This window comes from Neltuma alba, unplaced genomic scaffold, assembly GCF_004799145.2.
Source record: "Neltuma alba isolate B1F8T4 unplaced genomic scaffold, ASM479914v2 tig00011035_pilon, whole genome shotgun sequence".
Lineage (NCBI taxonomy): Eukaryota > Viridiplantae > Streptophyta > Magnoliopsida > Fabales > Fabaceae > Neltuma > Neltuma alba.
This window is the reverse complement of record NW_021635786.1, coordinates 182,601-194,609: the sequence shown is the minus strand read 5'-3', so window position 1 is coordinate 194,609 and position 12,009 is coordinate 182,601. Positions and strand designations below refer to the sequence as shown.

The following is a 12,009-nucleotide window of genomic DNA, read 5'->3' as shown; positions in this document are numbered from 1 at the left end:
AATGCACATTCTGGAAGACTTCCCTGTAGACAACATTTCTAGTAACGTCCGTGGGTTTACTGTTAGAATCAAGGATCAATATTTTGAGACCGTCCACATTCTTGACCCTTGACAATGCAACATACAGCTGTCCATGCGTGAACACCGGTCTTGGCAGGTACAAACCGACGTTTGTTAATGACTGGCCCTGGCTCTTGTTGATGGTCATCGCAAAAGAGATTATGAACGGGAATTGTCATCTGGTCATTCTGAACGGGAGGGTGGTCTCTGACGGATTCATGTCCATGCGGTGGATGAGGACCTGGTCACCTGCGCTCGTTCCGTTTAATGCTATCGCCCTGATGAAGTTCTTGCCCAGATATGTGATCCTCAGCCTTGTTCCATTGCATAGGCCTGCAGACTGGTCGATATTTCGCACCAGCATGACTGGTATTCCGACCTTCAAAGAGAGCTTGTGCGGTGGCATCCCGGAGCAATTTATGGTGTTGAGGAATTCTGTGGAGTACAAATCCTGGAATGAGCTGCTGTCCTGATCGGTGCTGGAGACAGAGTCGGAGCTGAGATACTGAACGGACTCTCCAGGGAGGAGTGACAGCATGTAATCGTTTATCTGGTCGATGACATCGGTCGTGGGGGCCAGAATCGCCCTTTCTGTGAGGTAGTTTGGATGCATGATGTTTTGGTGGAGTGCTGGATATGTGGATGAGACTATAGAGTGGATAGGGTCAAGGGAGTCTGTGATGAGGAAATCGACCGGGATCTCAATGTCCGTCGTGCCCTCATGGGGTAGTCCAATTATACCGTCACCAATGTCAAGCAACCATTTGGAAAATTTACTGATCCTTTTTTGGTCTATTGCCTCTGATGCCGTCTGCAGGCGCATGTTTTTAGTGAGCTGGAACAGCTTGCACGCCGACCAAAGAACGGATGAGTTTATAGCGGCGTTTATAATGTCTGCACGGGATCCCTTCGGTATGACAGGCAATATTTGCCTAAAATCTCCCCCCATGACGACGCACTTGCCGCCGAATGGGAGGTCGCACCTCATTATGTCCTTTAACGTTCGATCGACAGCCTCCACACAGTGCCGTTTTATCATTGGCGCCTCATCCCAGATGATTAATTTTGCAGACCGCAGTAAGTGAGACACAGGGGAACCATGGCTGATGTTACATGTGGAGTCTTCATTTATGTCAATGGGGATTGCGAATCTCGAATGAGCAGTCCTTCCTGAGGGCAGTAGAGTCGCTGCTATTCCGCTCGATGCGACGTTGATGACCACATCTCCATTTGCCCGTACTGCCGCGGTCAGGGCGTTCCAAAGAAAGGTCTTGCCAGTGCCCCCGTAACCGTAGACGAAGTAGAACCCACCGGTTGTCCGGCTGACCGCATTGAGGACCTCGTGGAATATCTTTATTTGCTCATCTGTCAATGAGGCTACCAACCTTGCGACATCCGCGGCACAAGCATCTTTGTCATGGCTAAGTTCCTGGAGTAGCAAATTGTTTGTTGTGTCCAAGAATTCGGTGGAGGTTGGTTTTGGCAGTGATGGGTAGTCATCCAGTGACCTTCCATTCTTTAGGAGCAGCCTTTGAATCTCAATGAGTCCAGCTTCCTCCTTATCTGAGTCGGTGATTGATACTTCTGCAGGTCAAAAAAGGTGAGAGATGTCATTATATGTCCAGAATGTTGTGTGAGTGAAACATAGTTTAGGTGATGTCTATTCTACCTTGATGTCGTGGGTCGTGCCGTGGTATGTACAGAAGGTCTTCACATATGAGATGCTTTGTTTGCTCCCAGACTAAAATGGGATTAGACAAGCAATGGCATAAGAGCATGCTGACGAAGAATCTCCTGAGGTATTGACCTGTAGCCCAAAAGGCCGCCTCTTTTACCGCGTCGATGTACTCTTGATCATCCTGAAGCAACCCCAGCGCGTAGCACGCGTCCCTAAATGTTGGCTGGACGACGTTGTCTACTGTCCTGATGTCTCTGTAGCTGAGAGGCCCTCTCATCTTAGTCAGCAGGACCCGAAGGTAGTAAGCCTCACCTTGTGATGGTGATACATGAGCTAATCTGCCAACAGAGAATCCTCTCTGGCGCATCCTCCATTCCCTCTTTTGCTTATTGAAAGTGTAATACTGTGGAAACTCTGTATATGTTAAGGTCCTTGCGAATGAGTCTTCTTTATTCTTGGCGAGCCATCCGAGAAACATTGACTCCTTCACCCGGGGCCTTTCAACCAATGAAGGCATTTCGTCATTGGCCGTGTAAAAAACAGCCTGCTGATCTGGGAGATGGAAGCTCAACCTCTCGACAGAGGGGTATCTACAGTGAATGTCAAATGAGAATATTCGCCATGCGCCTTCGCAGGCTGAGATGTATCTGCAATTAAGGTAATGTGAGATCTCATCGAAATCACGTTGTGAGCTGCCGAGCTCATCATTGTGGTAGATCCCTGCGATGACACGGTCATGGCCCTTGCTGATGTATTTGAACAAATATTTGATGGCCCTTGATTGGTTTGTCTTCTCGACATTCAAGTGGCCCTGGAAGAGCCGTAATAGTTGGGCGTTGTACGGCACGACATATCTGTTGTCCAACTGAATCCCTTTTTTCATAGTCGTTCTGCCATTGTTCCTCCTGCGATATGTGGGGTACCCCTCATCGTCTATTGTTGTGTGTGCGGCATATCTTCTGGGGAAGTACTTTGAGCACTTTCCGTCCTTCATGCAAGGTGATTTTTGCTTAGAGCTGCCACAGGGTCCATGGATCATGAAATTAGTGACGAGCTCGTACAGTGCAGGGTCTGTGTCTTTGTCTGGTATCTCTGCTGAAATGATTCTGTCAACGTCCTCAGCTGCCTTGGGTTTGTCACATGGCTCTATGAATAGAATGATGTGTGCATGTGGCAGTCCCCGCTTTTGGAACTCTATCGTATATATCTCTGAAATTCCGCATATTAATATACAACAATGGTGTATTTTGGAGTTACTGTGGAGAGGTGATTAAAGGGAGGTTGTATTATTACCTGCTTTGAGTGTGCCGAATATTTTTTTCTCCTTAATACATTTCATTAGTGCTGCAAGTTTGAGGCTGAACATCCTTGTCAATATGTCAGGTCGATCAGATGGGCTGAGGCTGTGTTTATGGCAGAATCTTGTTATCTCAGGCCATGCGGGGTTGCAAGTGAATGTTAGGAAGATGTCAGGGTATCCTGCCCATCTGCATATGGCCATTGCATCCCGGTAGTTGTGGATCATGTATCTAGCACCTCCGGTGAAAGAAGAAGGTAGGATTACCCTCTTTCCTGTGTTGGACGGATCTGTTTCGCCTCTTGTGACTGCATCAGCGAGTCCTTTGTATAGGTCAACCCTGAGGTCTCTTTGGTGTCTCCTTATATAGTCAAGCCTCTCACTCTCGACCATTGCAAAGCCGTCTACAATGAATTGCTGTAATAACCTCTTTGAGTGTAGTAACACGGAGTCCTCTATATTTCTGTCCATCAGTCTGAAAGCGAGGTACTCTCATATTGTGAGGTACTTTTTCTTCTTTGTGCTAATAAGAGATACGTCGTTATGTTCCGTCTTTGGTACGAATCCGTTATTGCCGTAGTGGAAGATGAGTGGATATTGAAGAGGCAAGTAAGACTTGTGTAGTTCATGGACGCGCTTCAAGGAGCCTGCTTTCTTTTCTATGATTATGTCTCTGTTGATATATGATTCATCAAAATCTCCGACTATCGATGCGGCTACCTCCGATGCCATGGGCAGCTCATAATTTCTGCTCCTATTGTTTGATTCTCTGAGGAGCCGTAGCCGAACATCCGCAGTGTTGTCTTTGCGAAGGATCTCCGATGCCATACGGTATTTCTTGACCAGGGCATTATGCTGATCGAGGCAATCTTTAATGTCGAGAGCAATGGCTTCATCAACACCCGATTTGTCTGGATGGTGCCTGCAATTCAAAGCCAAGTCGTTTATTTTGAGCCGTGTTGTAGAGGGAACATAGTGATGGAGGATGTAAGTAGCATGAGGGGGACGCACCTGATCGCTGCCATTCGGTTCCCTATTTCATTGTCCGTGTCGTAAATGTACAGCTGTGAGTACACAGGGGGGCATCCTTCAGGTGGCAATAAGCTTCCCAAGAGATGATAGTTTTGTCCGGACATGGTGAAGGAGTAGGGGCCGCCTCCACGGGAGTTGAGGGAATGGTCAATCTTTCCTCCCATGGAAGTGAAGCAGAACATATTATTGTATGCTCTGATGTTTGCTAAGAAGTTTTTAGATTTCGGATGTCCTTTCTGGAAGAAAAGGTGCTGGAATTGTTCCGGTGGCTTCTGGAGGTAAGGCACCACAACCTTGCCGTGACAGCAACAAATTGAGAAAAGTGGGTATTCAGAAGAAGAGCAGCGCTTAAGGCGCTCACCTAGCCAAAGTAAGGCCCGACAAAATTGACACTCGTAGATGGCGTCACCATCATCTAAGTAGCCTGTACCCGACACATGAGGCTGGGTGCATTCAGTGGCACTGGTCGTTTGTGTGTCATGATGGGCAACTTCTATACCAGTACCTGTGTGCAAGGTGGGGTTTCATGGAATTATTTCTCTTGGTTGAATCATTACCATACACTACCTATTCACTGGCGGGCAATACACTACCTTTTGTTTGTGTTGATAAAAGATAAAAGAAAACATATCTGTTTCATGAAACTTTCTTCCTCCTTACCGAACACGTTCGGTAGGGAAAAGGAGGAACGGTGTTCTTAATAGGCCATAATACCTCTTCTATTGAAAAAATAAGTGGAGAAAATCGCAAAGAACATAATCTCAATTTCAAAATTCTAAATAAAAATGATGACAAAAATATATTGTCATTTGTTTTTCAAGAATAGTCAAAAATATTTGATTTGAGATGTTGAAATTTAATATCTATTTTCTGAATTTTTCTCACAAAATAAAAGGTCAATTACAACAGCCACTTCATTGAGTTCTCCATCGCGATAGTTAAGGAAATGTAACTCATTTTTTTTTTCCTTTTTTCGAAAAAGAACCACAATTTCGAAGATGATAATAACCTAGTCTTATCAACCGGTTTTATAAAAATGGTATTTGCGTCATGTATTTGTTTTTTCAATTTATCATATACTGATTTTTTTATTTCCGTTTCGTGAACATCAAATATATACGCACAAATTAATTCCATGCAAGGTCTATTTCCCTATATTATTCATTATCGGATTGAACCTGAGGTTTACCCAAGTTGTGGAAAGTGCTCGTTGCTATAAGCCCTTTTTTTTCCTAGAGACTTTATATGTATATTTCTTTTCAAAATTAATAAATGTTGGAGGCATAGTTGGAACCTGAAATTGGACCTTTGTCGTATTATATAAAATATAAAATTAATTATGCTAAAAAATTGAGGGGTGAAACACTTCTGTCCCCTGGATTTGAAATATCACTATGAAAATGAAGCTGCTATATTTCTACGGAACTAACTTTATCCTAGGCATTATCGGAATTAATGACATGAGACATCTATTCGAGAAGGAGGAAGTACCTGTTATGATATGCTGATCGTGGATGGGATTGACGGTGGCATCTTCGTTGGCTGTGTCCTGAAACCGTCTTTTCTTTGATTTGTGTAAGATTGACTCTTGTATATAATGACTTGTATGATCTGTCTTTGAATTATTTCAGTCATTAGCACAAGACATGAATACGGTTACTGCTAATGACTTGTATGATCTGTCTTCGAGAGGGTATTTTGTGGCATTTTATAATGTTTAAAAATTATATAGATAGTAAAACCATGTAGTTTGATAATGACCACTACAATAATTAAGAGATGCAACATAGATTAAATTTTCTAAGCTATTGCTTTAGTTGTTCATATGTGTACATACGCAATCTACATCTATATACACACACACACACATATATATATATATAATATTTTTAAAGGAACCCCATGAACTATCATTCAACTGTTAAATAGAATCACGAATCCTTTTGTTGATGAATATAATTTTGCTTGAGCAATGGGGCAGAGAGAAAGCAACTAACATATAGCATCATAACTAAAGGGAAACTTGCCTTGTTTAGAGCTTTAAAGGTCGGGCCTAGATGCGGTGTTGTCCATGTGGTTTCTTTCGAATGTGGGAACACTATAGAGATAATCCAAATAAAGGCAGTGGAGCGTGTAATAAGTTAAAAGTTAATCTGATGCAAAGAGAGGGTAACTGTGTGGACGCAAGATGGTAAAGGCCATGATAGTATGGCAATTGCATTGCATTCCTCAGGGGTGTTATTTGCCCCTCAATTATTGATTGTTAATTGGGTCATTCAATGCCTTGTATCAGTTCACTTTATGCAAAAAAAAAAGGACTAAGTTGGCTGTTATACTGCAACAGACGAGATGATTTGCCCCTCAATTATTGATTGTTAATTGGGTCATTCAATGCCTTGTATCAGTTCACTCTATGCAAAAAAAAAACGGACTAAGTTGGCTGTTATACTGCAACAGACGAGATGCAAATGTAAGAACTGGACTGTTACGCTGCAATCGGTTAAAATTATACATAACAATTGCTGTAATTATCACCCCAATACTCCATAAATCTATTTCAACACTGTTAGAGGTATGGAGCACTTCAGGTGACAACTCTGGTTTTAGAGCACGATGAACAACTCCTTGAAGATGACAATACGTCATTACCTTTAGAGCCTGTAAAAGAAAAGTTTTAGCGGCTTCTTCTGCGTAGCCTCCCCCTGCAGACATTTCAAATGGTTGAAAAGGAAATATGCGCATTGCTCAATTAACTATGCAATTTCTATTCCTACAAACATGACCGAGACGCACATATACAAATATATATGTATATAACACATTTATCTAAAACGCGTTTGGCTCTTTCTAGTCCTATAAATCAAGGCACTCATCTCTTATTCATATAGTATTCTTCTACCCATTAAACTATGTTCTCAAGCTTGTTTGCGCTTTCGACTAACACTCAGCATAACCAAACCGAAATCTTTCTCATTAAAAATAATTAATTATAGGAATAATTTACACTTAAGTGTAATTGATTATTTTGATTAATTATTAAGTGCCGAAATATTATATTGATTATTAATTATTATTAATAATTAATATATCTAAAAAAGATCTAGGTGAACTGTGATGATGAAGGAGTAATAGTAATAGTAACAATTTGTAAAAAGTTAGTTAATTTATTGAGTGATATATAAATCAGACAAATATGAACAATATCTAATTGTGTATATTTAATTAAATTAGTAGTTATATTTCACAATAAATTATTATTATTGGTATGAAAAAAACAGAAAGACTATTTAACATCATCACTGGCCTTTGTGAATATCATCATTCATAAAATTACAGCCATGTTTATTTAAAAGTAGCAATTTTCCTTCATGTATATCTAACAGATTTAAAATAACAATAGAATGCAGTATTTTAATAGATTGTATAATCATAATAGATAATAGGAATAATTAATTAGTATAAAAATAATTTACACTTAAGTGTAATTGATTAGTTTGATTAATTATTAAGTGCCGAAAAATTATATTGATTATTAATTATTAATAATTAATATATTTAAAAAAGATCTAGGTGAACTGTGATGATGAAGGAGTAATAGTAATAGTAACAATTTGTAAAAAGTTAGTTAATTTATTGAGTGATATATAAATCAGACAAATATGAACAGTATCTGATTGTGTATATTTAATTTAATTAAATTAGTAGTTATTTTGTAATTTTCATTCATCAGTGATAGCAAAATGCAATCTAGATTTAAATCTAGCTTTAAAACTCCTCCTGAAACTATTAAATTAAATTAGGAAGAGAAATTCGATCATAATAGCATAAATCCCTCAATACATAATCAAAACACATAACACCTTATTAAACCACAAGTCATAATCCCATTAGAGAGAAATTCAATCATAATAACATAAATCCCTCAATACATAATCAAAACACATAACACCTTATTAAACCACAAGTCATAATCCCATTAGATAACTAATAGACAATGCCGTCGATTGAAGGCTGAGAAATCAGTCTTGAACTTCACTCTTCCCTTTTAATGTTCTTCAGTAGCTTCATATAGCTGGAGTTCGAAGTTGAGTGGTTAGACAGTCGCATCTCATCAACATCAATAAAGGTATCAGCCGTGTATGTTTTACGTTTGGACAATAAATCCGGAGAGGCAAGCAACTGAGATACTGGAGCGTCACCGTCCTCACTCACTATGCCACTTGATGATGACGTTGTTGGTTGCTGTGAGACAGAAGACTCAACTGCGGACTGCTCAAAAGTAACATTATTAGTTACGTTAAGTTGACTTCCCTACATAATTGTGCACAGTAGTTTTAATATGTTAAGTTCAAACATTTAGGTGAAAGACATAAAGGGAGAATTGTCCTCATGCCTTAATGTCAGAATAAGTAAACCGATGTAGCAGCTCCTTATCAGTAGTGTACTGGGTTACTCCAATACTGCTATTTCGAAACTTGATGTTGTTTTCCTTGATTTTGAGCTTGATAAGCATTTCTTGACCCACGCAATTGCTTAGTTCTTCAGGAAAAGAACCTTGTTTTTTTTTTCTCCTGAAATGGAAACAACCAGTGAGAAATGTACAATGTAGCCAATGAGTAGCAAATTTAGTGTTATCATGGACTCAAACCTTTGCTGACTTTTCCTTTAGCTCCTCAGCTGAGAAGCCAATGAGATTAGAAGCAAGACGATTGAAAAATATGACTGAACATTTACCCGTTGAATCAAACACCTTATAATGGACCTTAAATCTGCGAATTGGTATGATAGTGTTTTAGTGCAATTTTCATTTTTCATCAATGCATTTCAAATAAATGAGGTGCAAGTGTGTTTTGTGTAGATAGAAAAAAACATAGAACCATACTTCGGCGTGGTGACCAAAACGTCATTATTACAAGTTTTGCATTGAAGTTTGTCATTTTCTTGTGATGGTTTACTGTCGCATGCGCATCCATCGTAAGCCCAGCCGTAAGCGATTTCAACTTTCTGAACAAAAACCTTGATCACAACCTCACATGCCTATTGTCAAGGAGAGAATGGTTTTAATAAAAATTTCATGATGACAACTATGTGCCTAAGGAATGATTAGAGGGCAAATTACATTTGACTATCACATCATTTTATATTTAAGGACCAAACAGTTTAACTTCATTCCTTCGATATTTCACCCAAATAAAAATAGGCCCTTGATGGCAATATACCTCACGGTTTCATATGAGAATCTAAATCTAGATTTAGTATTATAAAACATGGTTTAAAATATTCCATTGCAGTTCTAAAAACTCTCAGCAAAATGCTTGCATAAATAGAGATATTTTCTAACCTTGTTAATTTTGGAGAGTTCAGCCACATGGATCCTTGTTGGAAAAGTTAACAGGGACTCATTGTCAAGAAGCCTATAATCGGCATTTGTTACCTGAGAGAAACGTTGGCTCCCTCCAAGTGTTTCATCAAGGCTAGTAATAATATCAATGTAGAGGATTAATTTTTTCACTGGATAAATAAATTTAAATCAATAACAATTTTATAATTCAGAAGTAGATTTTCATCAAATGTAACCTTTGTAGTAAAAGTTGCGCCTCTAGAATGTTAGGATTGAATGAAACCTTGGTTGCTTCGAACACATTGGTAATGTGACCATGTGCTAATAACGACAGACATATTATTAGTAATAAATAGAGAGTAAGGATATTGAAACTGAGGATGTCTTAGAGAACGAATTATTTACCCGTAGGCTTGTTAAGCCTGCCAAACCTAACCATCACAACAATAGGGGGCTGGAGTTCATGACTCTTGCTGTTAAATGTGTTGACTGCGCAAGTACCAAATAGCACCACATTTATTGTGCGTTCACTGCGGGTAACATTTGGCTAGTCAAGTTATCACGTGAGGAATGTGACTTTGTTAATATGTTCTTAAAAAAATCTCAGGGAGTGGTTCTTACTTTTTGTCAGCAAGAGTGAGGTTTAGTCTCTTGGAAGTTCCAAACTCATTCTTGTACTCTTGCAAGGCGCCAAATCCATGGAGGAAGCCCATCACATCTGCACACAATTTGTTTACAGCGTGATTAAAATAGGAGTGAAAAAATAACATTTGGCTGTTAAACAAAACCCTACAGTACTAACCAATCAGCCCCTCATTCTTTGTTGTGAATTCAGCAATATCTTTTATGGGGACAAAGTTGTACGCCTCACCAGGAATTGGCAAAACTAATTCTTCAAAGTAGGTAGTAGCATGGAACTTAAGCCTCCACGAATGTGCTGTAACTTTGTATTGATCTCCATTGTCAACAACCTCAAAGTTTTCAAAGTGGTATACGCCACCCTCTTTGGGTTCATTTTTGTAACGCTCAAACAGTCCTTTTTGTGTTACAAAACCCTCTATTCTATAACCCTGTATCAGTTTTGTGGGGTTAACTAATAGTAGTAAATCTTAACTAATCAAGAAATGCCAATTTCTAGCTTACCAGCTCATCCACAAGAAGCAGGCCAATCCTCCAGGGTGTGTAGGGTGGAGTCTTCTTGTAGGCAATCCACCGTCTGAGAACACGAGCAACAATAGCCCATGTATCTTTACTGTCATTGATATCTTTGATGTGGTCTTGTGTAATGCTAGCCATAGTATGTTGATGATCTTCTTGTCACCTACTGAAGAAGGAAAGCACAGCAATTGTCAAAATCATTGTTGGTAAAATGTAGTGTAAACAAATCTAAAGCTGATGTGCAGCCACACTAATATATTATTAGTAACGGTCAAAACTGAAATCTCAAATATAGTAATTATTATTTATTAATAATTAATAAGTGCAATTGCACTTGTGAGCAGGTGACGTTGAATAGCAAATTTGAAGAGCCATATGTCTCGTCCAGTGATTAAGAAGAGGCAGGCAGAAGAAGGGTATTCATGTCAATGCAAAATTCATAATGATAAATATTATTCATTAATAATTAATAAGTGACCAGGGGATTCAGAATACATGTAATCCAAAGCATACATCAAATCGATGTTGCTGTGTGGATTGTGAGATACCGCAGGTTATATCTGATAGAGTGATTTAAATAGCTAAGACAACATATTCACGATTGATTATTAACAATAATGGTGCGATCAAAAATCTGAATCTGGAATCTGGAATACAAACCAAAATAAATAAAAGATCAAAATCAGTCATTAAACCCAAAACTAAATTGTGAGCAGGTGACGTTGAATAGCAAATTTAAAGAGCCATATGTCTTGTCCAGTGATTAAGAAGAGGCGGGCAGAAGAAGGGTATTCATGTCAATGCAAAATTCAGAATGATAAATATTATTCACTAATAATTAATAAGTGACCAGGGGATTCAGAATACATGTAATTCAAAGCATACATCAAATCGATGTTACTGTGTGGATTGTGAGATACCGCAGGCTATATCTGAGACAGTGATTTAAATAGCCAAGACAACATATTCACGATTGATTATTCACAATAATGGTGTGATCAAAAATCTGAATCTGGAATACAAACCAAAATAAATAAAAGATCAAAATCAGTCATTAAACCCAAAACTAAATTGCGAGCAGGTGATGTTGAATGGCAAATTTTAAGAGCCATATGTCTCGTCCAGTGATTAAGAAGAGGCAGGCAGAAGAAGGGTATTCATATCAATGCAAAATTCATAATGATAAATAAAAGGTTATGATAAAATTTCAAGTGAGGAAACGTACCTGATGATTATTGACAATAATGGTGCGATCAAAAATCTGAATCTGGAATCTGGAATACAAACCAAAATAAATAAAAGATCAAAATCAGTCATTAAACCCAAAGCTAAATTGCGAGCAGGTGATGTTGAATAGCAAATTTTAAGAGCCATATGTCTCGTCCAGTGATTAAGAAGAGGCGGGTAGAAGAAGGGTATTCATATCAATGCAAAATTCATAAT

General features: G+C 38.9%; 2 protein-coding genes across 2 annotated transcripts; both read right to left on the bottom strand.

Annotated features, from left to right (window-relative positions):
- Positions 1-235: 235 nt before the first annotated feature.
- LOC114760893 (uncharacterized) lies at positions 236-3,506 on the bottom strand. The gene is made up of 3 exons (XM_028950205.1): positions 3,032-3,506; positions 1,730-2,947; positions 236-1,644 (listed from the first exon to the last, which is right to left on the bottom strand). The coding sequence occupies exons 1-3, from the start codon at positions 3,504-3,506 to the stop codon at positions 236-238; spliced, it is 3,102 nt and encodes a 1,033-aa protein (XP_028806038.1).
- Positions 3,507-8,099: 4,593 nt separating this feature from the next.
- On the bottom strand, positions 8,100-10,722 carry LOC114760892 (replication protein A 70 kDa DNA-binding subunit A). The gene is made up of 10 exons (XM_028950204.1): positions 10,552-10,722; positions 10,211-10,478; positions 10,030-10,126; positions 9,814-9,938; positions 9,645-9,729; positions 9,409-9,541; positions 8,950-9,104; positions 8,726-8,836; positions 8,461-8,638; positions 8,100-8,378 (listed from the first exon to the last, which is right to left on the bottom strand). Exons 1-10 carry the CDS (start codon positions 10,702-10,704, stop codon positions 8,100-8,102), a joined length of 1,584 nt encoding a protein of 527 aa, XP_028806037.1. The 5' UTR covers positions 10,705-10,722.
- Between the last annotated feature and the right edge of the window lie 1,287 nt (positions 10,723-12,009).